Source organism: Nicotiana tabacum, chromosome 24, assembly GCF_000715075.1.
Source record: "Nicotiana tabacum cultivar K326 chromosome 24, ASM71507v2, whole genome shotgun sequence".
NCBI lineage: Eukaryota > Viridiplantae > Streptophyta > Magnoliopsida > Solanales > Solanaceae > Nicotiana > Nicotiana tabacum.
Genome location: NC_134103.1, coordinates 19,139,165 through 19,167,023, shown reverse-complemented (window position 1 = coordinate 19,167,023; position 27,859 = coordinate 19,139,165). Strand labels below are relative to the sequence as shown.

General features: G+C 34.7%; 4 protein-coding genes across 7 annotated transcripts; all 4 read right to left on the bottom strand.

The window, feature by feature from the left end:
• Positions 1-483: 483 nt before the first annotated feature.
• LOC107778109 (clp protease adapter protein ClpF, chloroplastic) lies at positions 484-5,151 on the bottom strand. Of its 3 annotated transcripts, none has more exons than XM_016598306.2 (9): positions 5,014-5,151; positions 4,038-4,468; positions 3,888-3,947; positions 3,600-3,694; positions 3,281-3,453; positions 2,303-2,415; positions 1,361-1,406; positions 1,188-1,228; positions 484-1,106 (listed from the first exon to the last, which is right to left on the bottom strand). In XM_016598306.2, the coding sequence occupies exons 2-9, from the start codon at positions 4,362-4,364 to the stop codon at positions 951-953; spliced, it is 1,011 nt and encodes a 336-aa protein (XP_016453792.1). In that variant the 5' UTR covers positions 4,365-4,468; positions 5,014-5,151; the 3' UTR covers positions 484-950. The 3 variants fall into 3 exon arrangements, with proteins under 3 accessions (XP_016453792.1, XP_016453794.1, XP_016453793.1); XM_016598308.2 differs by having other exon boundaries at positions 4,038-4,424; positions 5,014-5,150; XM_016598307.2 differs by having other exon boundaries at positions 4,972-5,089.
• Positions 5,152-5,812: 661 nt separating this feature from the next.
• LOC107778108 (uncharacterized) lies at positions 5,813-13,840 on the bottom strand. Its single transcript, XM_016598304.2, has 15 exons — positions 13,594-13,840; positions 12,696-13,109; positions 11,810-11,887; positions 11,480-11,535; positions 10,205-10,324; positions 9,981-10,051; positions 9,686-9,779; positions 9,402-9,611; positions 8,408-8,659; positions 7,672-7,780; positions 7,492-7,559; positions 6,919-6,988; positions 6,735-6,809; positions 6,525-6,616; positions 5,813-6,116 (listed from the first exon to the last, which is right to left on the bottom strand). The coding sequence occupies exons 2-15, from the start codon at positions 12,993-12,995 to the stop codon at positions 6,038-6,040; spliced, it is 1,674 nt and encodes a 557-aa protein (XP_016453790.1). The 5' UTR covers positions 12,996-13,109; positions 13,594-13,840; the 3' UTR covers positions 5,813-6,037.
• A 1,504-nt stretch (positions 13,841-15,344) lies between these two features.
• Positions 15,345-19,162, bottom strand: LOC107778107 (uncharacterized). The gene is made up of 4 exons (XM_016598303.2): positions 18,843-19,162; positions 16,884-16,973; positions 16,705-16,801; positions 15,345-15,816 (listed from the first exon to the last, which is right to left on the bottom strand). The coding sequence occupies exons 1-4, from the start codon at positions 19,093-19,095 to the stop codon at positions 15,678-15,680; spliced, it is 579 nt and encodes a 192-aa protein (XP_016453789.1). The 5' UTR covers positions 19,096-19,162; the 3' UTR covers positions 15,345-15,677.
• A 3,572-nt stretch (positions 19,163-22,734) lies between these two features.
• LOC107778106 (uncharacterized) lies at positions 22,735-26,530 on the bottom strand. Of its 2 annotated transcripts, XM_075248023.1 has the most exons (5): positions 26,266-26,530; positions 25,244-25,376; positions 24,358-24,486; positions 24,095-24,237; positions 22,735-23,090 (listed from the first exon to the last, which is right to left on the bottom strand). In XM_075248023.1, coding segments are annotated over exons 1-4 (444 nt in total). In that variant the 5' UTR covers positions 26,446-26,530; the 3' UTR covers positions 22,735-23,090; positions 24,095-24,235. The 2 variants fall into 2 exon arrangements, with proteins under 2 accessions (XP_075104124.1, XP_075104125.1); XM_075248024.1 differs by lacking the exon at positions 24,358-24,486 and having other exon boundaries at positions 24,095-24,241; positions 26,266-26,516.
• Positions 26,531-27,859: the final 1,329 nt, after the last annotated feature.

Here is a 27,859-nt window from a genome sequence, read left to right as displayed (position 1 = left end):
TATGAACAAACGCTGATTTCGAAAAAAAATAAATTTTTTTTGGAAAAAAGAAAAAAATTTCTTATGTCCAAACGAGCTCTTAGTTTTTCTAACATGAGGGGGAGACATGATAAACAGTTGAGAAAAAGTTACGTGGAATAAATTATCATTTGTACCTCTAGATCCTCGAAGATAATATGAACTTGAAGTTCATAAAAAGATAATTCATCTGCACTATATTGTAAAGCATGGCAGACGCATTTGCTGACCCAAAGAAAGTAACTATATTCTCACTGCAAATGCTCCTATTAGAATAAGTCCTGGAAGGACAAAGTCTATGATACGTTTAAAGCGTATAGACAAATCGGTTTCAAATAACATTCTTGATAAAGAAGATGAGCAAATGATCAAAATGATCATAATAAGAAGGCAAGTGACCTAGAAGATCACATGACATAACACTTAATAAAATCTCAGGAGAGATTCAGGTACCTGAAAGTATGAATGAAGAGATATCTATGTTATGTCTTTATGAGAAAAAAAATCCAATAGTAACATTCCCAACTGGAGTGCTTGGTCTTCATCACTGAAGATTGGTCATCTGTTTTACTTAAGATAAAAAACTTACAAATTATTTTAAAAGGAGACCTGAAAAGTGGAATAATAACCATACATCCATTATACACGGCACATTTTGTTCTTTGTTCTAAAATAGACCATTTTCTGCCGAAAGTGGCTCATAATAACAGAAGCTCTATGTACTTTGATCATGGTCATCCTAAATCTCCACAACTATACACCAAAGCCTCCACAATCATGTGTATTCTAAGGACATTGTGCAGGAAAACATGATTTGTAGTCTCTCAAAATGACGGAAACCCAAGCTGTCATTTTCTCTTAAATCAGGAAAAAGATTTCTCATATATTCAAATCTTGCATAGAGCAGAGCATGAGCATGCTCGTGGCCAAATCTAGGAACCTTCTCCACCCTTCTCGTCCTCTGGATCGTAAGGCACCTCATGCCGAGGCCTGTTGTATTTCTCGCGCAGCTGCTTGATTGGTATGAAATCTCCAGCAGCATCCATCCCGAAGAATAAGAATGAGGTGTAGGGATGATCAAATCTATCCTACACACGTGTTCCATTTTTAACCAAGTTAGAGATCGAATAACAACTTCGTCTGTATTTTTAGATTGGCTGGATACATACCTTATCTGGTTCGCTGGGGGCCACTAAACTTTCCTCAGGAACTGCAAGATGAACAATTATCAGACTTTTCTAAGAGGTTGATATTTTACAATTCAACAGAGTATATGACCTTAGCTCAGACAAGATTATCTAATTATAAGAAATGCTTATTCATGGTGTCAAATTTCACTTACCATATGCAACTAACAGATTGGGATCTGTATGTACATCCACCAGCACCTGAAAACATGTCGAATCAAAGCTAAATAGGTCTGAAGTATTACATAAAGAAGAATATAACATGGAGCAGCAGCGCTTTCGGTCCCTCTAATGCAGCAAAATGCGAGCTGAAGTTTGAAATGTGGATTAGGATCAGGAACTTGCAGTATGCTTAAGAAGTTCTCTAAACAAACCCTCCTGCAGAGTTGACACGCCTTTTTTTTGGCCAGAAGACGCAAGTAAAGGAAAGTCAACAAGACAACCAGACTTTTGTTTGTACCACTAAAATGTTTCTCTGATGAAGCTCAAACAGATTTGCTCTGTACGGTATCATTCCGGCACCTTAACTCTAATATGAAAATTTTTCACAACTCAGAATCAATTTTTGAACTTGTTTGCACTTTTCCTAAAATGAGGGTCTAAAGGTAAAAGTACTTTTCTGTGTTTGTACTGCCAAGTGAGCCAGTGATGAAAAGTTGTCACGTATAGTTGATGCTACAGTAGCTAGTTACTGAGCAGTTGCTAGAGGACCACACCAAAGTTGGTAAATTATCAGGTCAATGGGGATAGACAACATCTCATAATTCCCACAAGATGATGAAACCAGGAAGTGGGACTTCTAGAGCATAAGCAGTAAATTAAACTTCAGATATAAGGAGGATAGTGGATTAGAACCTGAACAAGTAGTTGACGATTTGACATATGCAGTTTAAAAAAGTTATTTGGTCTTTTCTTCGGGATGTGGCTACAAAGTATCACTGACAATACCAGATCATGTTCAGAATTCAGATAGATGAATTGGATTGAGAATGGGAATGAGGTGATAAATCTTTGTTTGCAGCAGGAAACACGAAATTTATGTTAGAAGATCTAGGAAAAAACTGAATTTTTTTATCTGATAAAAAAATGCGAAAAACCTGATAAAATGGCTGATCAGGACCACGGCTCAACTTATCAACTTGAGCAGTTTCCATCCATGAACTTGATTCACAACACATTGGGTCCATCCCACATATTACACCACGATATCCTGAAGTCAGAAGATCAGGTTGCAATACTATAAACAACTTGAGCAACACTTACTAATCAAGCTGAATCTAGGGTTCCATAAATGTCAGTTAAGAGAACATATTTTCCCCAGAAGGAAGCAATATGTTGCCAAATGAATACTTATATCAACCTATACATTAAGACACTAGATATCCGTGCAAGTCGACTTGCACAGAAGGAAACATATTAGAGGCTCTTCCTGATCTTGTATCCTCAAAGGTCAAATTAGCAAAGGTTTGATCACTTTGTGAGGTTCAGTCCAGTAGTTCATGCAGTTTCAATAAAAAGAAAAATCCAATGGCTGGGAAATAATCATATTATCAAGATCCGATGATCCCACAAAGAAACTTCATACTAGGTTCTCAAATTATATATCACTTTTAGCTACAACTCAGTTATATGAAGAACCTAGCTGAACTTTTACATCATTTTTTTTAAAACATTGGAGTGTCTTTGAATTTTAAACAAGCTGTTCCTTCCGTTCCACCTTATAGACCTACCACAGAATTTTTATCCTTTTCTCCTCGTCAGCTTTACCATTTTTTCCCTTCAGTTCGTGTGCAAATAATGACAAGCATGATGATCATGCCTACTTTGACCCAAAAAGTATGCAAAACAAGCTTCTTGTTGAACCCAGTGTGCATAAAGTAACTTTCAGCTCAACAAAAATGTAGTATTAATTAGCTTTACACAGTTCATTTGCACCATGTAGTATTAACATAAAGAAACATTCCCCACTGACAACAGTTTAGGATACCCATGCCATAGACAAGTATCTGCCGCAACTTCTCCTAAATGATAAAACATTAATGTGCAAAACAAAACCTTAGTTAAAGCTTCCATACCAAAATTCTTGTGTCTCACTTTCTGGCCTAATCGAAATGCATATTCCACATTTACATAAGCCTGAGCTCTTATTGATGCAGTTAGAGATTCTGCCTCCAGTTTGGAAATTTCGTCTCGTAATTTAGCCGCCAAATCATAGTTTTCACTCTGAACTGCATTTTGCAGGTCTGCACTGGATGAAGCAAAAAGCTGATCAGAGGTAAGCTCAAGAGATGATGTCTTTGGAACATACTAAAGGTAGAATCTTCATAACCAGTTCGACTAATCCTTGAGATTCAGCACTCAAAGCTCATAAAAAAAAAGAGTGAGGATGCTTACCGTAGACGCAAGATGCTTATGGCCATATCTTGAGCTTCACTCTTTGAGGCCGATCCCCTTCTGGACTCCTGCTGCTTCAAAACCTCTGATTCCACCTTCATTAGCATATAAGAAGCGTGCCGATTCTAGTCAGTAAACAATTTTCGCTAATCCATTGGCTTGTCTTTCAGACATCCAAAATCCAATAAAATTACAGGAAGAACAGTGGCAACAGTTGCTTAATATTTTTAATGGAAAATCAGGTAAAAATGAGATGAAATAGGAAAATTAAGATCTCCATATTCCAACCTCAGTAAGCTTCTCTCTTAGTTGTTGTGCAATTTCATACTGCTCCACGTTCAAAGCATACTGTGAATAAAGCAGGATAGACAACTGGTGAAGCAACGGTTGAACACATACCAAATAAAACTACAACAAATCATAGAGCTAGATGGCAACCTGCACGCGTGTAGCCAGGTCCAGCTGGAAAAAGAACATCAAGATATCTTCATTGGCACTCTCACTACGCTCACAACCTGCTTCTGAGCCTTGATCGCCTCCTTTAAACAGCCATCCAGCTTGAGCTCTCAAATTTCTTGGCTTTAGCATATCAAAGTGGGTATAAAAGGACAAGCTTTTCCGACAATCATTCCAAACAAAATGACTTTCACCAAAACCAGTTGCGGCTTCTTTTATCTGTCCAAAATGCGTCCTCAGATAGGTGGATCCACAACCTCCGCAATATCTAGAAGTAGCAAGAGTACTCATTGACATAGTTTGCAGCATGTCTACTGTTCAGGATAACCCCTCCTTCACCTAACTCCTTCCTTTCTGTTCAATCTACTTCTGAAATACAGTTATTCTTTTTCAAAGTTTCAACTTCAGCATTTCTGTAGTCAATTTATGAAACTATATATTAGTACTGCCTTTTAGGGAAAAAAAAATAGCCTGGTGACCTGAGCTCCTGCTATGCGCGGGGTGAGGGAGAAGGACCGGACCACATCAGGTCTAAGGTATGCAGCCTTAACACGGCGGCAAGTTTTACCATTGCACCAATTATACCCTTCATACTGTCGTTTAGAATTTTACTTTTTTTAAAAGAAAAGGAGAACCCTTGTCAAAGCTTCACAAAAACCCTAAATATTTATCATTTTACAATACACCTCAATCCGAAACTAGTTTGAGTCGACTATATGAATCTTCTATATCATAACATAACTACATTAACATTCATTGAAAATGATTAAGCTAAAGAAAGAACTTCTAAATTGGAATTAGAGTATTTCTACAATTCAATTCTGGGAAACTAAAATCACATAACTGCCGTCTGCCTTGCATAATTAAAGTTCAAAAAATAAAAGAAAAACAGAATATATAATGTAAAATCTTATACCTCAGAGTTTAAGTATTTGTAACTGAATAAAATAATACTCACTAGCTGAAAGATCACTGGAGAAGAAGAACGGAGTTCCACAGCTCGAGGACTAGGCGTCTGAAAATGGGTGTTCCCTGTTAATTGGCAATTGGTGTCCACTAAATTTCATGCTACCCCCCATTTATATTTTGTGTTTATTTTTTCATTCTTTTTTCAATCTCTGCCCCTTGTCTTTCCCAACTATGGAAGGGGTTGTATTTTTTAGAAATTTATTAAATCTGTATATATACTTTAATTTTGAACTCAATAAATTCAAAATCAACAAATTTCAAATTCTGACTCCGTATTACATAGATCCTTTAATAAAATTCCGCTGAAAAAATGGACGCGTATTTGTGTTTTACTGCAATGTTTAAACCATATTGTAATGCTAATTAGTTATATTTCAGTGGTCGTTACTCTTCTCATATGCTTAGCAAAGCATATTAGCCATTTTCTTTTGTTATTTTCAAGGTGTAATTGTTTTGTTGTACTTGTGGGGCTTTTTACTTGATAAAAAATTTACCCACAAAATAGATCTGAAGAATGGAAATTTTTTAACTGAAATTTATGTGAAGAAAATTAATTTCGGTTCTCTTATATGACACAATATTTTATTTCTGTTGAAGTTATTTTGTGTTTGGTTGTTAAAATCGTTCAGAATGTTTTTATTAGAAAAATTACACATTTAATGCGGAGAAACAACTTAGATCTAATCAGTTGATTTTATCAATATAGAATTGTTTTCAACCTGTTGCTCATAATCCCAGGACTTGCTATAACTTCCAGAGAGGACAATATGGTCAAGTTCATAGTAAAATATTTCAAAGATTACTACATATTCAATCAAATTATAAAAATAAATAATTACATGGAAAATGTTACATGAAGGGACTATTTATTGCCACACGAGACAAGACACATTGTTTCAATAAATAAATAAAATTACAAAGAAAAAAGAAATAAACAAATGCCACTAAATAACTACCTTGATATAAGAAAGATATAAAAGACAACAAGCTCATAGATTGCAAGTTGCTCCATATCAAGTTGCTCGTTGATAAACATATTTAGTTCTAGGATCCACTATTAGTCCCTTCCCTCCATTTACTTCCAAATCATGCCTGCAATCAAAAGATGAGTTGTAGTTCAAGTTCCCTTTACAAGAAGGGAGATTGATCGTTGCTACACAAGCAGATTCACGATTTAAACTTTGATCGATTCTATCTTTATGTTGCTACTGTTTAACCCATTGAACGTTTGAATTAAGGGTCCGGAGTTCAACATCTATCGAAATCTCAGTGTGTGTGTGTGTGTGTGGGGGGGGGGGGGTGCTCCATATCAAGAAACCCCATCTGCCTGAGACAATGGCAAACCTAATCCAAGATAGGCAAGTAGTAACTATTATCCCCACCCCACCCCCACCACAATTGAGCAAAAAACTACGGACAACGTCTGTAATGGCATGTTGCACTCAATCCTTGTTCATTTTGATGTGAAAAAAATGAGCGATAGAAGCATGATAACTTAACTGGAACACAAAATCTGGAATGGTTAGTTGTTCACGAGGAACATGACGGAATAGCTGTAGAAGACGATCAAGATATACTACTTTTTTCCACACCTGCAGAATAAATCACCAGTGACATGCTTTCAGAGAAAATGAAAGTTTGAGTTTATATACCAGTAATAATGGGATTAGTCAAAGGAAAAAAGATAAAAGGTCCTAAGCATATAAGTACCACATTATCGACAAAGAGTTGCAAAGCAAAAGTTGCAGTCTTCAGTCCAAAGGTAGGGTGAAGAACATATATTGCCTGCTCCCAAAAAAAAACGAGATTTAGCAATAACAAAAAACCCGGGAGTAAGGTCCGGCTTCGGGGAACCATGGAAAACACAAGAGAAAAAGGGTGAAACCATTCATACATGAAGGTTACACTGGTGTTTCCGTCCAAGTATTTGTTGTAATCTCTTCATCCATCCCAGATCAGGTTGCCTGTTTTGATACAAAACAACAAAATGCGGAATCAACAATTTAACAGAAAAAGAATTGCCAAATTTGGAGTACAATGCAAAAGCTTAGCACCATCAAAGTGAGAAACACAGTTTCAATGTCACCTTTCCCTCTGATTTTGGTCAAAGACAACCAAATTGCCGAAGAAAAACAGATCAAAAACTTTATTAATGAGCTTTAGAAAAGGATTCTTTCAATGAATCAACCGCATGGAGCTCAGAGATTGAAGTAAGAGAAAGAAAAAAAAAAAGGAAAAAAACAACAACTAAGTTTTACGCTTCGATCTTCAGCGCCAAACCAAACTAACACGGAGAGCTGTAGAAATGGATCCTAAAAGCAAAATGACAAGAAAAAGGAAAATATTGATGTCCGGCAATGCATGCACATTTGCGATCTAATTAACGGCCTAAATTATTGATTGTTTCACTTATACTAATCACACGGACATGAGCCAGTGAATATATGGGCCAGAAGATCATACTTACAATTGTAAAGAAGCTGCAGAATGAAAATACACGATAGAGTAAGGCTTCTGAATCAAAGGCTCGAATTCCTGACATGTGACAAGTAGAATAACTATTTACTGCCAAAATCATGCAAATTTTTTGAAGCAAAACTAATTATTGAATCACACAATTGCTATGGATAGAAGTAATTATCACTACCTTTACAACGTATAGAATAAATCTCTCAAGATCAAGGCATCTTAGCAGGAAATGTGCTCCCACAACTACCATAACTGGACGACCCTCACTATCAACCCCTCCTCGGTAACTGAAAACATAGTCAATGAGCAACTTAAGTTTAACATATACCAGGAAACACTTACCATCGATATGTTAATAATACTTCAGCTATCTATTACTCATGATAACCTTTTTTTGTAGCTAAATTATAGCCTGTTTGGCCAAGCGTTTTTTGGGGCCAAAAGTGCTTTTTTCCAAAAATTGAGGTGTTTGGCCAAGCTTTTAGAAGGAAAAAAGTGTTTTTGAGGGGAAGCAGAAGCAGTTTTTGAGAAGCAGAAAAAAGTAGCTTCTCTCCAAAAACACACTTTTCTGATAAGCACTTTTGAGAAAAATACACTTAGAAGCAGTTTTTAAAAGCTTGGCCAAAAACTAATTACTGCTCAAAAGTGCTTTTCAGATTAATTAGCCAAACATAAATTGCTTATCACCAAAATTACTTTTTTGAAAAGCACTTTTCAAAATAAGTTGATTTTAGAAGCTTGGTCATACATGCTATTAGTCATATTAATATCACAAAACCTTTGGATGCATTCGGGTAAAGGCAGATCTCGTCCTACTTTCACTCAATTCAAATGCATATCTGAGGCTCCAAACAGTTGGATATAGGTATTCTCATTTATTAGACAAAATCATGGACTAAAGAAAATCTGCTTACACGATTTTCATTTCTGCAATTTCTGAAAGATTAAGAGAATTTGCTTTTGCAAGATATCTAGAATGAAGGGAATATTCTTCTGCAGCTGATAAAGGAGGTCCCCCAAGGTCACCATATCCAAGCATTTTAAAGCAGTTCCAACTACTTTGCGCTTGAGCTGTTTTTTCCCATTGTTCTCTGCGTCGCTGGTCTGGGTCTTTGATCAGGGACATAAAAGCAGGATCCAAAAATAAACCCAAGTAGGACGAACTCCTGCTTGAGAAAGCTTCGTTAGTCGGGCTTACTGATATATATATATAAAAGGCATATGCTGCGCAAATAATATTTCTTGCTGTTTTAAGATATTCAGAGAAGATATATAACGAGATATCTTTATCTGTTTAAGCATAAGCCTTCATTTCTTGCTCCAGGCCAAGAGAGAGAACTTCCACCATCAAAGCAGTTAATCAAGTGGAATGCAAGCTACTTTTCTAGTAAAATATTGGTGGAAAAGTTCATCCAATTATAACTCAGAGAATGCAGCACTGTGCTCAACTACAAAACTGCTTAATCCCACCTAAATAATGCTTGGATACAGAAAGCCCTTTCTGCTTATTACCCAAGTCTCTATCAATCATCGAAAAACATGTCATTTGATTTAGCATCTTCATTCCTGGAAAGTTCAGACTTCAGTCATAGATTTAGGTTTATGATTTATCTGTAAAGTATGAGGGTTAATTACTTTGTTTCAAATAAAAAGTTGAAAGGTAATGATATCATAAAAAGACAGCGCAAAAGCTTGGGGCCACAATGAGCTATTCTTTACGTAAATAAAAATTTCTTTTGTCAATTTCATCCTACTATCACACACATAGATTTCAAAAAGTTGGAGGGAGATATGAGCAATGAAACCATATCTGAGTTCTGACCAACATTAACACTTCAACTGAATATCCTGCAAACCCACTGTTCATATGATATATGGTGTGGTGAACTGCTTAAATCCGTCACTAACCTTCTCGACAAACCAATATTACTGGCAGACAGATCAACAGAGGCTTCGGGGGTCCTTGGACTAGAAACTTTTGCATTAGGCAACGGTTTTATTCTTATTTTACGCTCGGCAGTAGTTGTCTCTCCATTCTCATCCCCAACATCTGCAGGAAGTTTTAAACGGGCAATTTCCTCCTCATGATTATCCCGAGGGAAGTAGAGAGGAAGCAATCTGCAAAATTAAGATACAGTAGAAATTCATGCACACCCTCAAGTATATAGCAGAAAACAATGTACAAAGTATACCTTTTATATATCTCTGTATCGGATGACGTAGTTGTACAGAAAACAACTGCCTCTATTTTATCTTTCTGTTTCTCAAGAAACCGTCGTACCGTTCCTAAGCAAAGTATAAAAAGATGGAGTCTAATAAGTGGCAGATAACACATAAAAAGCAAATAGTTGACACATTAAGGAATCTTTCAGATGGAGATATCATAGATTTTTACAGACTCAGCACAGAAAGAAATATCTTTATCTTTAACTTGAAAATCAAAACAAACAAATAAGCACTTGATTTTGAAAACAGAGAGGATCTCACTTATTGCAACATGAGCAGCTGGTTCTCGCGGATAATTTTTGGCTTCGGTATATATACAGCCCATAGCAATGCTGCACCACATAATTCAACACAGTAAGTTGCATTTTAAATTATTGAACCCTAAAATCAAAATGAAATCAAGGGACTGACTCTTCCTTTTTCCTTTTCAATACACAAAATCACGGCATTAATAATAACCGCAGAATATATGACCATTAGACAACCTCTGTAGCCCATTTTCTATAAGAAGTTCAAGGCAAGAGCGATAGCAATGACTTAGAGCATTCTCGGCAGCAGTGTGGTATTTTACCGCATATTTTGGACCAACAGTGTGAATGACCCTCCTGCACATGAAACACAATCAGAAGTATGTCAAAGGCTTATGATTATGCTGCATTTATTCCCATGCTAAAATTGTGATTAAATATCATGAACTGAGTTCAAAGAGAAAGAGAGAACTAAATATTTCTTTTTCTTTTTAATACCTTAATTAACTGTAATGCATGCTAGTAGCTAAAAACGGTGATACAAAGCAACTATTACTACTACTACTACTACTCAACACCCAGTTATCACCATTTAAATAATAAATTGTTATCTGAGAAGTGTCAAGAGAAGATTATGGGGCTCAACGACTTCAATTCTCATCAGTTTCTCTGGAAAAAAAAATTATAGTAAGACATAATGGCATTGAATTGAGATAGGTAGTACTGCCTCCTTACCATGTCATCGAAAAACATGATTGAAGATTTATTTAAATTCTCACAGAATCAGATCCTTATTTAGATTATCCAACACAAGTAGGATCACATTGTTTGTGATTACGAAATTTCTTATCAGTATGTCAGATATCATTGCAACTTGGCTTCCATATAACAATTCCATCACAAACTCATACACTACGTAGTATGAAGATTCCGGTGAAGTAGACAAGGTCAGGATATCCCTGAATGGTATGCAGGTCATACCTCAATGTCCACACGCTTTTTCGTTTTTTCCTACTGAAGACCAGCTTAGATAGGTTCACAGTTTCCACCTCTATATTCTCTTGCTTTTACTATAAGAATATACTTGAAAAGTGGATATCAAGGGAAGCAACTAAATTTCCCACGGATATCTCCAGATACGCCCGTCCATAGATGTGATACCATGATCGTTGAAGGGATTAAAAGGGGTCAAAAATCATATGGAAGAAAGTACTCAAAAACACAATGTCTTTGAATCCTTTTTGACTTAGCGAATAACATAACACAATTTCTTAAAAAGTCCATGATTTGTCCTATAAGACAAATAATTGAGTACTGGAATAAACAAGGCTCAGATGGAGTAGAATAAATATAGAGTGTTCACATAGCCGACTTCGACTAGTTTGGGATTTAAGCGCAAATGTTGTTGCATATGTAAAGATAAGGTATTGCAGATCAACTAACGAAGAATTCAGTTATAAACCTACTCAACAATAGTGCATCGAGTTGATAAAATAACCCAACATCACACACCTAGCAGGAAGATCATAAGCATTGGTAACTTTCGCCATTCCTGTCCGGCAGCCTCCCTATGAAGCAAAGTAAACCATCCATATCTTTCTAGTGTCAGTATCATAAGTTGAATTAAAGGGTAAAAAGTTGGGAAAAGTGTTATATAACATCCTTAGGATAGAATAAACAGAAAGTAAAAAATAAAATGTAAAGAAACTGTTTGAAGTTCAAATGGTTGCCACAAGTTATGCTTCAGACCCTATTTGCGAACCAGTTCAGGAAATAAGTAATGTTGAGGAGAAAACATAAAAGAAAAATGTGGAAAACATATGCACACACAGGGGAATGTACCAGAGTAGCACATTCTTCTGCAAGACCAGGTCCAGCTGCAGCATGCAATCCAGGGCTGCTGTGTGCTTCATCTAAGTTCTGTTTACCACAAAATATAAGTATAATTGTCAACAATTCCACTGACAGCAAAGGCGGTTTCTTGATGTAGGCAACTAGCAAATTTGCATGGCTATCTGCATTTCTAAAAATATTCTTATCGAAATTGCACAAAATAAAACAAGCGCAGCCATAACTAATCCAAAGGTATGTATGGAACAATTTAGTTGTCACCTTGGTCAGAGAAACACAGGGTATATACTCCCATAACGGTATATAACCTACATCTACATGCTTCACTTTCTAGGTTCTTCCGCGGTGGTGATAAACTTGCAAAGTAGAAAGAGAACACAAATTTGAATAAATATTTTAACCCCCCCCCCCCCCCGGGCACAGTCAAAGGCTAGTGGAATCAACATACTTCCACTTATACCACTTTTTATGGATAAAGTACTCGAAACCTACTTTCCCCATCCCTTGAAAGAAATAGAAACAGGATTGAAAAATATTCCTCCTTTTTGGATATTTACAGTTTTAGCTCAAATAAAAGCACATTAACTTTAAGCATCTCCTACTCAATACAGCATTTAAGACACACAAACAAGCTACTTGGAACTCAAAATTTTCAAAGAAAACCAAAAATCTTCTGCTAATCTGTTGGCTACAAGTTTATGTTTTTGCCACCATTCAGATGGATAGATACAAGCAAAAAAGCTATTTGATCCCTTAGTCTCCACATTAAAAAAATAAATATGCACATAACTCATCAACATAAGAAGTAAGTACTACCCAAGTCAACAAACCACATCAAAATAAATACAAAGAAAATGCGAAAAAAGTTACTTCTCACCTCATTTGTAGAGTTAACAACAGCATCTACCTCAAGATTCCAGGGGTCTCCTCTCCACAGGTATATCTTGGAGTTAACCTCATGATCTAACGGAAACTTGGAAACCATACCGTTTGCATTTCCCTCAGAACCAGAAGCAGACGACAAAGGATCTGGATAGTCGGAATTAGGATCTTCATTCTCATACAAGTACCTAATGTCAGAATCAATCCATCGTGGAACTTGGTCTAGTGTCACCACAGAATCTCCACTATCACTAGGCACCCCACCTCGGGTAGTAGTTGCTACAGGCCGATACATAATTTGCTTCTCCTAACTCCACTTTCACTTCCTATTCCTTCATTACAGCTAAAGTCAAACACATACTGAAATCTGACTAACCCCACGTGAATTCCGCTAAGAGAAATGAATTCCCTGGAAAGAACAGAATGTATTACACAACTTTGTATACAGGACACAATTACCATTAATAATTAGGCTGGATATAGGCATAACTTCCAATAAAAATCGAATCTTTACATCTAAAATAACTCATCTTACTGAACTAACCCTCAATTCCCATATATTCAATGAGAAAATACATTATTAATACTACATCAAAATCAAGAACCATGACATTTTAGCTATTTGCCAACTATTAATTGGCATTTAAATCAACCCCATTTAAAATTAAATCAAGAAATTATATAATTGAATAAAGTTTACAAAATTAGAACCTCAATAAAGCCTATACCTACAGAACCCAATTTAGAAGTTCTTCCACAGATTCAAAATAACAGATTAACACAAACAGAGAAAAAAAGAAAAAAATTACTAATACATATCGAGAATATGATTTAAAAAAAAACACATAAATTATATGCATGTATTGAAAATTCAAATAGAAAAAAAAAATTACCTGTAAATTCAGGGAATTGTGCTGGAGGGAAGAAGGTGGGGTCCTAATGAGCTAAACGCAAAATAAGACTCCCTTAGGAGATGGGGGAGTGGATTTGCTAATTTGTGGAATATTTTTATCTTAACTTATTATTTTTGGGTGGTTTTTGTCATTTTCTATTCTTGTAAGTGAAATAAATTTTCTTTCTTTTGTCAGGGTTTCGTTAAAGGACCTTTGTGGATATTCCTTTATTTTACTTTCCCCCTATAGTTTTTTTTCTTTCTCAGTTGACCTTTTGAGCAAAGGAAAAGGAAAAAGCAAGTGAGGATTGAATCGCTTGTATAGAAAAGAACAAAAAGATCATGGTGGAGTCAACCTATTAATGTCAATATAACGGGAGGTTATTTATCAAAATAAGAATTGTTAATGATAATTTTATAGCGTACATTAAAGATTATAATCAATCATTACTTTTCGTCACGACCAACTTTCCATATATGCATGGGATTGATGACGATGTGATATTTATATGCAAGTAATTTGGTAAAAGAAGATGAAAAAAATTTAAGAATGACTAAGCTTCTGGCTCTGATTCTATACTGGTTACAGTATTTCCTCTCTATTTTGTTACTCTTTTATTTTTCACAATTGAGTATCTTTTTTATTTACTTTAAATATAATATATATATATATATATATATATATACACACACACAAAGAAAGGCCAGAATCATTAGGTTTTAGATATGTTAACAGAAGTAGATTTTAATTAATACATTGAACATGATAGATGTTTGACCAAAAAGTGTAATCTTTCGGTTAAAACAATTTAATTTATATAATAATGGGTTAAACTTAGTTAATAATAATATCTCTAGATGTTATTTTCAAAAAGGTGACTAATGTTGGTCAGATCGGGTGGAGGATTAACAACAATATGCATTAATTATTCCAAAAAATATGAGCAATAATGTAGTACTCGTTAGCAATAAATAATAATAAATGTCATTCGAGTAAATAGGAGTGATTCACCCAATAAAGTATGAACTAGTTGATTATCCCTCCTGACAACGATGAGTGACAGACAAATCCCAAAATGTTCGAATTATTCTCGAATCTGATGGAAGGGTATGGGATAATACGAACGAGAATCTAGATGAAAAAGTAGTGTTTGTATCTTTTTAAGAGAGAGAAAGAATCTTCAATCAAAAGTTTATTCTTGTTAAAATGAATATCACATGTCTTACACTATTGTCTCATTTTCTATTTATATGAGACATTTTCTTAACAAACCCTAATAGTACAAGTGCAGAGAGTATCCACTAGAATATTATCTTTAATATCCTATTTCGAAAACTAGCCGTTACAGCTTTGCTACCGGTGCTCGACCTCGACCCTTGTTGATATCTCGGCCTTCCTGGTCGACCTCGACTGATGACGGCTTGAAGACTCTTCCTTTGCATTCTTGAAAGAGTTGTCTTGTCTCAAATATTCTAGGGCAGATTTTGACTTATACAAAAGAGTTGTATTATAACTGGGAGTCCCAACTTGTTCCAACCAACATTTCATTATGAAAGCTCTTAAATAATAAAGAAAATTATTCATCAAAGGCATTCAATCTCTTCCTATTCACGAACTCTATTACCCAGCTTCATTGTCTTTTATATCCAATGACAAAAAAAAAATTATTAAAATCACACGTCTTAACAAGAAACCATAGCTGAATAAAATAGTCTTGTTACTTGCTATCAAACTTAGCTCAGAAAATGATGTTTTAGAAGAAAGCAGTAGGTGCAAAAGCTTCATAACTAATATCAATATGCACTCTCAAGTTCATATATAGTTTTCTAATATAATATATCTACAAACTATTGAACAATAACAGAATGGCCCTTGACATATTCTACTGCTAATACTAATAGCTTCTGATCATCTGATATCTTGAGGCTCAATTAAACTCCCGGTCTCTGCAGAAAAATAACGCGAAGTTTCACCATTAAGGTTGATGCTCTACTCTTTGCATCATCCATTTGCATTCTTGAAAAATTTGAAGAGTATATATTCGAACCAACACTGGCGATAAAGGGTACATTTTAGTTGCGCGTTCATTCTACTCCTGCCTTCTGCTTCAACATGGCAATGAAGCTGTCTCTTTCTTCTGGTGTCATTCCTGCTGTAGAGCAATCTCCAACTCCCCACTCAGCTCCTCGTAGGCAATACTTGTCTTCAATTGATTTTTTGTTCCTGAAAATCACACAACTAAGTACCACTGGTTGTTGCTAGTATGTGATTTAAGTCAGTTCTTTGCACGTATACTTCAAGAAACTTCGAAAGACAACATGTCATAGCTTTTGAAAACGCAAACACTTGCAAGATGCAACCTTAAGAGAGCGATATGGTCCAAAGAAGGTTCCATTGAATCCCCTCCATCAAAAAATTATGCTTTGCATAACGTATGTATATATACCCAAAAAAAAGTTCATATACAAGACCGTCCACCTACATTGTCCCCTAGTAGAGTATACTTAAAAAGTAGTTTCCAGGGTCAACCTATTTAACTGCACGCCAGACCACTAAGTGATGAGACCACTCATAAGAATAAGACGTTCAACTCCCTAAAATACGTGTAATTGAGAGGAGATAGAGGTCGTAGGGGGATCATCTGCAGCAGACGGCCTACTCCCCCGTAATTGACCCTAAGCTCGGGGGAATCGGTTGATCAACTATATATATATATATAGAGAGAGAGAGAAGTTACTAGTGTAGCACAAATGTGGCTAAAAATTGCTTTTGGTTTCACGTTGAAACCCCTTACGTGAAACCCCAAAGTGCGGTATTCTTGCATTTCTGTGAATCCCCTTGTTAAAATTCCTGGCTCATCTACTGCCTATTACAGTTAATCATTACCACGGGAAAATGAACTGAATAAAAGTCAGTCAACCCCCCTCCAAGCAAAGCGGATCAAATCACTACTAGAAACAAATACAATAGTGAAAATCTCCGAGTTTAAAATAATCATATTTTGAGAATATTGGCATAAAAAATGTGAGAAGTGCAATATGATCTTGTGGCTTCTGTAACAAAAAAGCTAGTCATTTTGAAGGAACAGTCAAAGCAATGAAAGGAAATTACTTCTCTTTGTTTTGCTTGGATTTCTCAAGTAACTGTTTAAGCAGGGGCGAGTCTTTGAATTTCGCATCAAGTTCTGCATACCTTTTCTGATTATCATCTGCAAAAAGGATCAACTTCTGCATATCATCTTAATGCATAATGTCAGCAGAATTTTTTTACGATGTTATTTATGAACATACCATTCCACCGATTAAGAAAATCAATCTGAGGTAATTCAGGGCCAGGAACTGATTCTATTCCGGTTGAACCCGAAAGAAATCCAGCATTAGCTGCAATTAAAACACAACTACATCTCAATTAGCCTTCAAGCAGTGACAACCGGAAAAAACGAATTTCGGATTCTGATATTGTTTGAGATATTCTGTATGTCCATGAGAATTCAGTGACATAAATTTCCATAGCATCTCAAGTTTATATCAATCCGTCTAGCTAAACATGTACACTTCCTAAAATACCAGAACTTATCAGTAGCATTTAGCAGTTAATAGACATGATAAAGCACATTTGAGACCAAACTTCTCCATTTGCATAATAACATTTTCTGTTTTCTTGAGTCTTGAATTGTTTAGATGGTTCGGGCACGTGAAAAGGAGAGGCACGATGCCCCAGCAAGAAGGTGTAAGAGGTTGGTCTCGGAGGGTCTAAGGAGAAGTAGAGGTAGGCCGAAGAAGTATTGGGGAGAGGTGATTAGGCAAGACATGACGATTCTCTAGCTTACCGAGGACATGACCCTGGATAGGAAGGAGTGGAGGTTAAGAATTAAGGTAGAAGGTTAGGTAGCCGAGCGTTGTCCTTGCTCGTTCCAGTAGTTTTAATGCATTCCTCAGTGGTAATCTTGTATCTTCTTATCATTAGATTTCTGTTATTGTTTATTGTTTCTTTCGCTTCAGTTTTCTGTTTGGTTTGCTAGGGTTGTTGCTTGCTGTTACTCCTTCCTCTCTATCTTTCCTGAGCCAACGGTCTCCCGAAAATAACCTCTCTATCTTCTCCAAGTAGGGGTAAGGTCTGCGTACGCTCTACCCTCCCTAAACCCCACTAGTGCGATTATACTGGGTTTGTTGTTATTGTTGTTGAGTCTTAATATTGTTCAATAGCATTTTTCTGATTTGATATTAGCTGAAGTTTCTGCTATTGACGTAAGATCTTCATTGATAAGTAGTAAATGAAAAAACAAAAGAAACATTCAATACAAAGAAAGCTAGGCTATCTTAAACCTGAGTTGATCATTGTTCCCATTTGGACCAATATAGTGTCAAAGGTCAAAACGCAGATGATAGAATATAATCCCTCAAGTGACGATTCAGTAATGTAAAAATCATTTATACTGTCAAGTCACCTAAAAATCTAAATACAAGTAACCATCCATAAAAAGTGGAATATTCAACCTGAAAATATTATGCACGTTATTTGCGAGATGGTGGAGCCAGTATTTTAACTTTATGAGTTCTGAATTTTAAAACGACAACTTCAAATATTTATGACTGGGTTGTAGATTTAATCTTTACCCATAATTAATAAATTTTTTAACACAAAATACACTGTTTGAGCAAAAGTTATTGAGTTCGACCGAACCCATAGTTCGGCTTCTGCCTCCGCCCTTGTTATCTGATACAACAGATTAAAATACACTAATAATGTAATTTTTCTTTAAAATATAAGTGCATGTATGTTGAATCCAAAAATAAACCCAAGACACCAAGCTATTTGCTTCCCTAAGTCAGCTCCGGTGCACTAAGCTTCCGCTATGCGCGGGATTTGAAGAAGGGCCGGACCACAATGGTCTTTGCTTCCTTGTAACTAGCAACAAGAAAAAAACTTCTTGTTGCTACCAAATCTCAACATTCAAGAATTCGAAAAACTTCTCTTATAATATTCCTCTATATCCATTCCACTTAGTTTCAAAGGGTCTCGGAAAAATCACATCTAAAGGCAGCCCGGTGTATTAAGCTCCCTTTGTGCGCGGGTCGGGAAGAGCCCGACCACTATCGTATGCAGTGCAAGAGGCTGTTTACACCGCTCGAACCCATGACCTCCTGGTCACATAACTTTAATGGTTACGACAAGGCTCCCCTTACTCAGAAAAATCACAATAGGAAGATAACAAAAGAGGCAAAATAAGGTAACCAAGATTACATTACCAGGAGAGGAGCAGAGAAGAATAGCAAGGCAAGCAGAAAGTGGAACAAATGAATTCTGAAAATTGAAGTTGTGAGAAGGCAATGGAGGTGAATAAGAGAGAAGATGGGGAGCTTTTCTAAGGGAAGCAGCAACAGAAGTTTGAGTTGGTTTTGTTCTAAATCCGTGGAAAACTGATTGGAGTGGCTGAGGATTGAAGCTAGTTGATGGGAATTGCTTAATTGTTGATGCCATTGGAGAAATATGTGTAGTCATTCTTCTGCTTTTGCTCTTACTTCAGCAAAAGTAGAAGATAGGGAAGTTGAAGAAACAAACGGTCATCATTTAATTTCAATGGAAATGAAGTGGTAGTTGACTTGTTGGGCTTGGGCCATCATTTTCTCGTTGTGTCGTTTCAAAAAGAAAATTTATATAAATGTCACAGTTTAAAAGAAATATAACAAATTCATACCATGAAATTCAATATTACAGTTGTAACAATAAAATATTTATATTTATAGCACACAGTCCCATTAAAATAGGAATATTAATTATTAATCTCTAAACATAAGCAATTTGAATGGAAAGTCAATAATGTTTTGTACAAAAATCATATTTTTTTTTTCTCTTTATCTATTAGCTTTCCTTCTTTTTCTTCATTTTCTTAATTTTATTTTCTGTCAAAGCCAATATATTTTTTAAATTTGTTCCATTCGTTTTCTTTTTAATTATCTTTCTTAAGTTTTTCTCTTCCTTCTTTCTTCTTTTCTTAACATAAAGATCTTACTTCGATAATAGTATACGTTAATATATACAAAACGTATATAAAATAATATATATATTGAATTAACACATATAAAATATATAAAAAATATACATAAAAAAATACATCTTCAATTAAGATACATAAAAAATATATCTTAAATTTAATTAAGATGGCATATAAATATACAAAAAACATATATATAAAAAATACATCCTGAATTAAAATGGCACTTGACATATAAAATATATTTGAAATATACATTAAAAATACATCTTAAAATAAGATGGCACTTCACAAATAAATATACAAAAATTATATACATAAAAATACATTTTGAATTAAAGTGATACTTGATATACAAAGTATAAAAGACGTATAAATCAATACATCTTGAATTTAGGTGGCATTCACATATGCATCAGATTTTAAAAAATAGAGTGAAGAAGATGAATGTTGGGCTTAATTTTTGTAATATGCTAATAATAATAATAAAAAAATACTCTTTATGGAATAAACAATAAATGATGTTATTTTTTTAAATAATAGTTAAAAAGGATCAAGTGTGTAAAAAAACTCTTCAAAGAACAGTTTTTATAATATGTAAAAAGTTTAGCCAGATGAAGCAAACTTCAGACAAATTCAATAATAACATTTTAAGACTTCAGAACTTTGGATGGAAGTTTCAAATTTCCTCCCGCAATTTTGAAGTTTTGAACTGCTAGCCTAATTTCCGCCCCGAAGGTCTGAAGTTTGAAACCTCAGGTCAGAAGTACGGTGGTCAAGCTTCAGACATGGGGACTGAAATTTGATAATGTGGCTAAATTTTAAATACTATGGAAATTTCGGCTATATTTTAAATAACTGTCCTGATAGCAGCTTTGTGCATTTCCCCAAAAAAAACGTAGAAGAATTAAACCAAATAGTTGCGCAGCTATCTCTTAAACTAGAAATAACCGCAGATATATGTATAATTCATATATAATATATGTATAACTGTGTATAGGCAATATATAATCTATATATACTGGCAAAAAAAATAAATATTGAATCTAGCTAGCTGTTTGTGAAACAATCCCCAAAACGTATTTGCTTTGTTCATTTCATGTTCAAGGATTGGGCCAAGCCCAAAGCTAATTATTTGAGGAAATATTGACACTGGATAACAACATGCAAGAGGAATTGGCAAATTATTGGCCATAAATTATTTTGGCAAAGACAACCCCAAAACAATTAGCATTATATAGCCAAATTAAAAAAATACATACTTCCTATTTATTCTCTCTCTCTCTCTCTAACCTATGTATCTTTTTCTTTACCCTCTCCCTTTCTCTCCTTATGTTTCTTCTTCTATCTCTTCTCTTTCGCTTTCATAATTTAGCAAAAATTCTTGCAAATTATGCAAAAAAATCAGTGAGATGAAAAAGTAAGGTTAATCTCACATCAGAGAAAATTAGAAGCAAAAACTAAGAGAGAAAATACATTTCAACTTTGTTTTTCTTCTCTCTTTTTTTTTGGTTGGATTGAATGAGTGGGTGTGATTAAAATTGGTTGAAAATACCTTGACGAGTCTATATACAAAATTTGAGCAAGATTAGAAGTTATTAGACTGGTTTCAGGTAAAAAAATCAGACCTGAAAATTCAATTGCGATATGTGTATATCACGTTGTATATCGTGTACATAAGTGTATAACACACACGGGTTTTTAGGACGTCTGTGTATATCACTTTGTATATCGTGTATACAACACAATTATTTTACGGACGACCATGTATATCACATTCTATATCTTATATATAACACAATTTTTTATGGATCTACACAGATACACATGATATACATGAGATATCACTGATGTACATACAGATATACACAGGATACAATAGAGGATATACATGTGGAGTCGTCTTGAACTTGAGTTTTCAATCTGACATGTGTTATATAAAGAAGAAAAATAAAATTTTAATTTTTTTTTTATATACACATTATTATTATGTTATACAATGTGATATACAAAAAATATAATTATTATTGTGTTATATATATTTGGATATACAGATAAAAAACTAAAAAAATAATTAAAAATTATTTGGGAGTTTTTTTGAATACTACTGAAGGAAATGAAACCTATTTTATGGGATGATGGTTGCTATTAGAGAAGAGAGAGGGTTTGAAATATTTTTTGCTATTTTTAAGAAAATTAATTTTGATGGGGCTTATTTTTAGGATGGTGGTTGAACCATTAAAAAAGAGAGAATAACTTTAGGCTATTATATGCCAAATTCTAAAACGTTGGCTTTTTTATGCCAATTGTTAGACCTAGTTGTCATGCCATGCCAAATTTTCTTTTCTGGGACTGTCTTTGTCAAACCTAATATAAGACTAAAACATTGCCAATTTTTCTTATGTGTCATCACCTGGTATCATATTCCCCTTTCCTTTGCTCTTTCAAGGATTGGGCCAGGCCCAAATCCAATCTTAGGTACAAAGAAGCTACGTACGATCGGGGCAATTGTACAAATAGGAGTTTGGAGGACCATTATTTAAAGAATAGCCGAAGCTTACAAATTTTTTAAAGTTTACTCAAAGTCAAATTCAGACAAGACCGGCCTGCTTTGGTGCTATGCAAATAGCTGCTTGGACGACCAGAAATTTGATTTTGCTATTTACGAAGGAGGAGGAGAAGCGAAGGAAGAACAATAGCGTAGCAGTGGAATTTGTCAACATTGGCTAAACTTAAAAAATTAAATAGTAATATAATTTAATAAAGGTTCTCAAGGCGAATATTACCTCGTACGATTCCTATTATAGGATAATATGTACAACTTTCATACTGACTACAATATCATGAATTTAAATTCATCTGATTTTTAAAAAGAGACTTTTGAGTAATGATCTCTAATTAAATTTAGTGACTAACTTTTAAGAAGGGTTACGCTTAAAAGAACAAAATAGGAAATATCGTTGGAAGACACATTGTCCGATTTTTCCCAACGTAAGGCAGCTTTGGTTTTCAGCTCTTTGCAGTAGGGTTGCTGCAATCATCAACAAGAACGTCACGCTTGTTGCAATAAAAAAGGGAGTGCCATAATAGGGATTGAGGTAATTCTGACAGAGGAAAAATCAAGAAACTAATGTACACTACAGAGGTTGAAGGGAACATTGCACCTAGTATCACTTGTTCAAACTTTCTGAAAGGTCAATTGTACATATCAACAAATCTTTTCCCCAAGGGGTGAACAAATGTATGTTTAAGTTAGTAGAAAGCAATACTATAAATTAGTCAGAACAACATTAAGATTTCCTCCCATGCAACATAATGCTTTACAGAGTCGGCTTGAGTTTTCTGATAGGCGATGAAGTCGTGGAGTTCAACCTTCGAGCATTGTCTTTGCAGCATCAACCAGTGCAGGGCGAAGATCATTAGAAGCTCGACCAAGCACAGTGTAGCCTTCTTTGTCCTCGGCGTCGACATTTGCTCCATGTCGTATGAGGAGCATAGCTACCTGTCAAGTAAAAATAATTACCATGTGCATTATTGTTTGTTACGTCGTAATGTCATAATAATTCTAAAGATGTATTGATCCTTAAGAATGTTCTCTACAACCAAATTTTTTTTCAATAATTGCAGACACCACAATGATTCAACCTTAGTACCAAATGTATTCAAGAGAGCATCAGCAATGAACTCTTCAGCTCATATAAATTTGATTTAGGTAGAATACTAACATTGAGGAAATTCAAGGTACACTTAAGCAGAATCTTAAGGCTCGGAAATTTAGTAGTGCTTGGTTCGAGAGGCACGCATCACTAATTCTACAACAAAGATGTGTGTTTATTTACAAGAGCGGTGTTCTGGCCAGTTAGCAGAACCTCAGACCTATCCACGGGATACCTACTGCCTCCCACCAGCACAAATACCGGGTAACTCCGCCCACTAAGGTTTAGGCAAATGAAAGAAATCACATTTTTTTTCTCGGATTTGAACCATGGTCTCGCAGGGATCTTCAACGTCATTAATCACTAGGTCATACCCTTCGATATACATTTGATGTATTTCTAGTGAGCTTTTCAGAGGAATGCATCATAGGTGAGTAAACCCAGAGTTCCGTACCAAGTTTCTGAGGGAAACAACTTTGTCCAAATATAAGTTGGTTTCCGCGGTTTGACCGAACAAACAAAGGGGAGAAAGATTGAACTGTTATTTCTTTCCCAAATGGGGTAGTGGGTAGGAGTAGTAGAATAACAAGAAAGGAGTTGCAAAAGAAGAAGGCTCATTCCTCAAACCAAATAAAAAGGTGTAATAACTTAAAAAAGGGCAGCATGAGATATCTGATACTTTGACATGCTTAATTATATAGTATTAAGAATAAAAAAGATCTACGCACTGTTCACTTGTCAGATATTTATGACCCTTTTGCTATATAGCTCATGAACAAGATTAAAGACTTAAGTTAAGCAACAATAATATTTTCATCCAAGTTGATGGAAATAACTTCTGCAGAATCACCTCTTTATTGCCGCATACAACAGCAGTCATCAAGGGCGTTTCGCCTGCCTTGTCAACTTCATCAATTTCAGCGCCTTCCTCAATTAATAGTTCGCACAGCTCAGAGTTCCCCGTGCTAGCTGCACGATGCAATGGGGTGCATCCTACCTACATCACATGTTAATAAAACCAATAGCAAGAAGTTACGGACACCCTAACCTTCAAATATATTGAAACCATAATAAGCTTTCCAAGAAGATGATTAGTCCCAAGCATAAGATTACAAGCCTTGTCTTTCGCATTGATCTTAGCACCGTGTGAAATCAAAAGTTCAGCAATTTTCACTCGACCCTTGCTAGCGGCATAGTGAAGGGCAGTGCGGCCACCATCATTTTTCAGATTTACATCAGCACCTATTTACAAATATATTCACATTTACTATCACAAATACATGGCTCAACCACTGAACTGGATTCATTGAAACTGTCTAAACAATGCTGACAAAAGCAGGTACACTTTCACAGGTCACCCTCCCAGTGGGACAGCACCAGGATCCTCACAGGATACACGGGATTAAAGGTTACAAATAGCATATAGCTGAGATAAGGATAACATTGTTTCATCTTAGAAAACTGCCCCTGCAACAAATTTCGTGAGAACAGGGAATCCTACCTTGATGTTGGAGAAATAGCAAAATACAAATTGGTAGGTGGATTAGCGCAAAAGATTACAGTGCAATTTCTGCCGTGATTCATTTGATTTCATTAGATGGCCGACCCAAGTGATTTGATATCAAGTAGGCAAAATGCAAAAGTTTCGTATATAAGTTAACACTCAACAAGGTGAAAAAAAAAGAGTTAACACTCAACAAATTCAACCATGCTCTCTTTTTAAATGTACATCCATCTATTTTCAGGTTTAGCACATCCATTCAATTTCTTCTACCCCTTAATATCAACGGTTCAATCGACTTACTGGACATGAATTCATTAAAATAAGCTCCAAAAAACTGAAAACCCTATAGAATTCCTTTATATTATATGTATAGAAATCTTTCTGATCTTATATTTGCATTTTTAAAATTTTCCAGTTTTGTAAAGATATATCCTTTATATGACATAGATAAGGTGTTAACATTCATACAGCACAGCAAATTGTTATACTGCTCACCTCTGCTGAGCAGAATCTCCACAATTTCCACATTACCACTGCTTGTTGCAGAGTGCAATGGCACCCAACCTTCTTCATCACCACTATTTATACCACTCGCTGAGGGATCAGCAGCCGCAAGAATCTTCACCACCTAATATACATCACCAAAATTACCCAAATTTCACAAACTTATTACTTCAACCCCTAGCTTCAAAACTGTAAACACCACATTTAGGGATTACATAAAAATTATACTCTGTGTGTCCAAATTTGTCCTGGAGAATCAAACAAACATAATATTTTTTGCTATGATGATTCAAATGTCGGGTAGATTTTGAACTTTAAAAAAATGTGATTTACACTAGTCCCCCTTTTACCCAAATATTTTAACACTTTTCCCCTTATTATAGGAAGTCAATTAGAGTAACTTCCAGAACTCAATATGACAGGACTAGTTTTTTCTTAAATTAAAACTCAGATGTTTGTAAACTACAATAGAGTACAATAAGTTACAATTCCTGTATCAATATGGTAATATGATACATCATAAACCCAATTGATTAGTTGACTTATTTAAAGAAAAAAAGGATACGTTTCATACTATTGGTTAAACTTCACTTAATTTGAATGAGACAATTATCATACTCCATCTGTCCAATTTTATGTGGCAAATTTTCCTTTTTCGATTGGGATGACACTTTTCTATGAAACAATTTAAGTTTAAACCCCTCATTTTACTTTAATTCTCTATACAGTGGCTCCTCCTGACACCCCTTCATTGTAAAAATTATATATATATATATATATATATATATATATATATATATATATATGTGTGTATATATGTGAGGTTTACTTCTTCGTAAATTTACTTCTTTATACTTTGACATCCCTTAATGAAAATCGTAGCTCGGCCACAACCTCTATACCTTGTTTTAAAGATAAATATCAAAAAGTCTTTCTTTCTTAAAATTAGTGTCCAGTCACACTCCTTCATAAATTGGAACGGAGGGAGTTAATTAGTGTGAGAGTGAAAGAACCTGGGCGTGGGCAGAAGAGACGGCAACGTGAAGGAGAGAACGGACATCTTCATTACGGAGAGATAGGGCTTTAAGGAGCTGTTCTTCGGTAAGTGATTCGAAGAGCGATGAATCGCCAGATTCAGCTGCTTTGAACAAGTCTTTGTCCTTTATTTGAGCTGACAGTTTTTCCGAATCCATTGTTCCCCGGAATCTGTACGGGCAGTCGATTCTTAGTAGGGTTTTAGCTGGCGACGGTGGGGTTTGAGACTAAGACACTGCAGAATTTGCCGATGTGTAGTTTTGAGATGAAATGGAGGGTAATATTGGAATTATACCCCTACCTTTTTTTTCACCACAGAAGCCAAAATGATTACAAACGATTAGTGTGTGAGCATATTAGTAGTGTGTTTTATGAGAATTGTATATATTTTTTGTGCTTTTATAATAGTTGATATATATATAAATATTTTTTAATATATATATAAATAAGTTTTGACTGACCGAATAATTTTGTATTTTATTTATGTTTATTTTATACCCTATCATAATTTTTTAATGGAGCATGTTATCATATCTATATTATATTAAAAGTACAAAGACCTTTAGCGAAATGTCGTTCGTCTTTTTTACCCTTTAAAATTAAAATTTGACTAGACAAAATAGTCATTTTCAAACTTAAATTTTCACTTATTAAATTTTATAGGAATTACAGGCCAACTCGTCGTGATAAAAGGCCAACTCGTCGTGATAAAAATAATTGTTTTACTTGTTTGTTCAATATTAAGGCATAAAAATAACAAAAAATTTCATAAGATATTCTTACAAAACTTAAGTACTTTCATTGGGTTGGATTTGGGATCAACATATATACTTTTAGAAAGTTATATATTTTAATTTTATTAGAACTCAAAGATATTGTTTAATATAATACTTATGTGAGTTTTTGAAAATTATTTACTTATTGATGTGGGGAACACGCGCAACGCGCGTACCCTAAGACTAGTTATTATAAAAGTGGGAAACTTATAAGTTAAAAGTTAAATTACCAAATTGCCCTTCTAAATTACCTAAAAATAAATTTTAAGACACACATAAAAATAAAAAGAAGCTAATATATTTAAAGTGTCCTTTCTTAAAAAGTTGTGTCCATTCAATTTACGGAAGGAGTCTGCCCTATTGTGATCGAATGTTTACGGCCATAATCAAATTTTAATTAAAAAAATAAAAAAATATTAATTTATAATTTGGAAAAACTAATTATGGGAAGCCCAAAACTCAAAAATTAAATTACTTAAATACTCTTTAAATAATTTAAACTATTTAAATAAAAATACCAATTTATTTGAAGGATGCAATTCTTTATGTGAGTATTAGTTACTAATGTTTAACTGTTGCTGCCTTTTAAATAAAAAAGTGAAACAGTTGGCTTTAAAGCTAATGAGAGATGGAGGAAACAAATATCAAATCAAACTCTTTACATTGCCTAATAAGCTTTATCAATGATGGTAAATTTACTTTGGTTTCTATACTTGTTTAAGTATAAAGATACGGTAATCTCCTCTATTACTCCTTTGAGTTTGTTTTTCTTTCGATTATTTAATTGATAATTAAT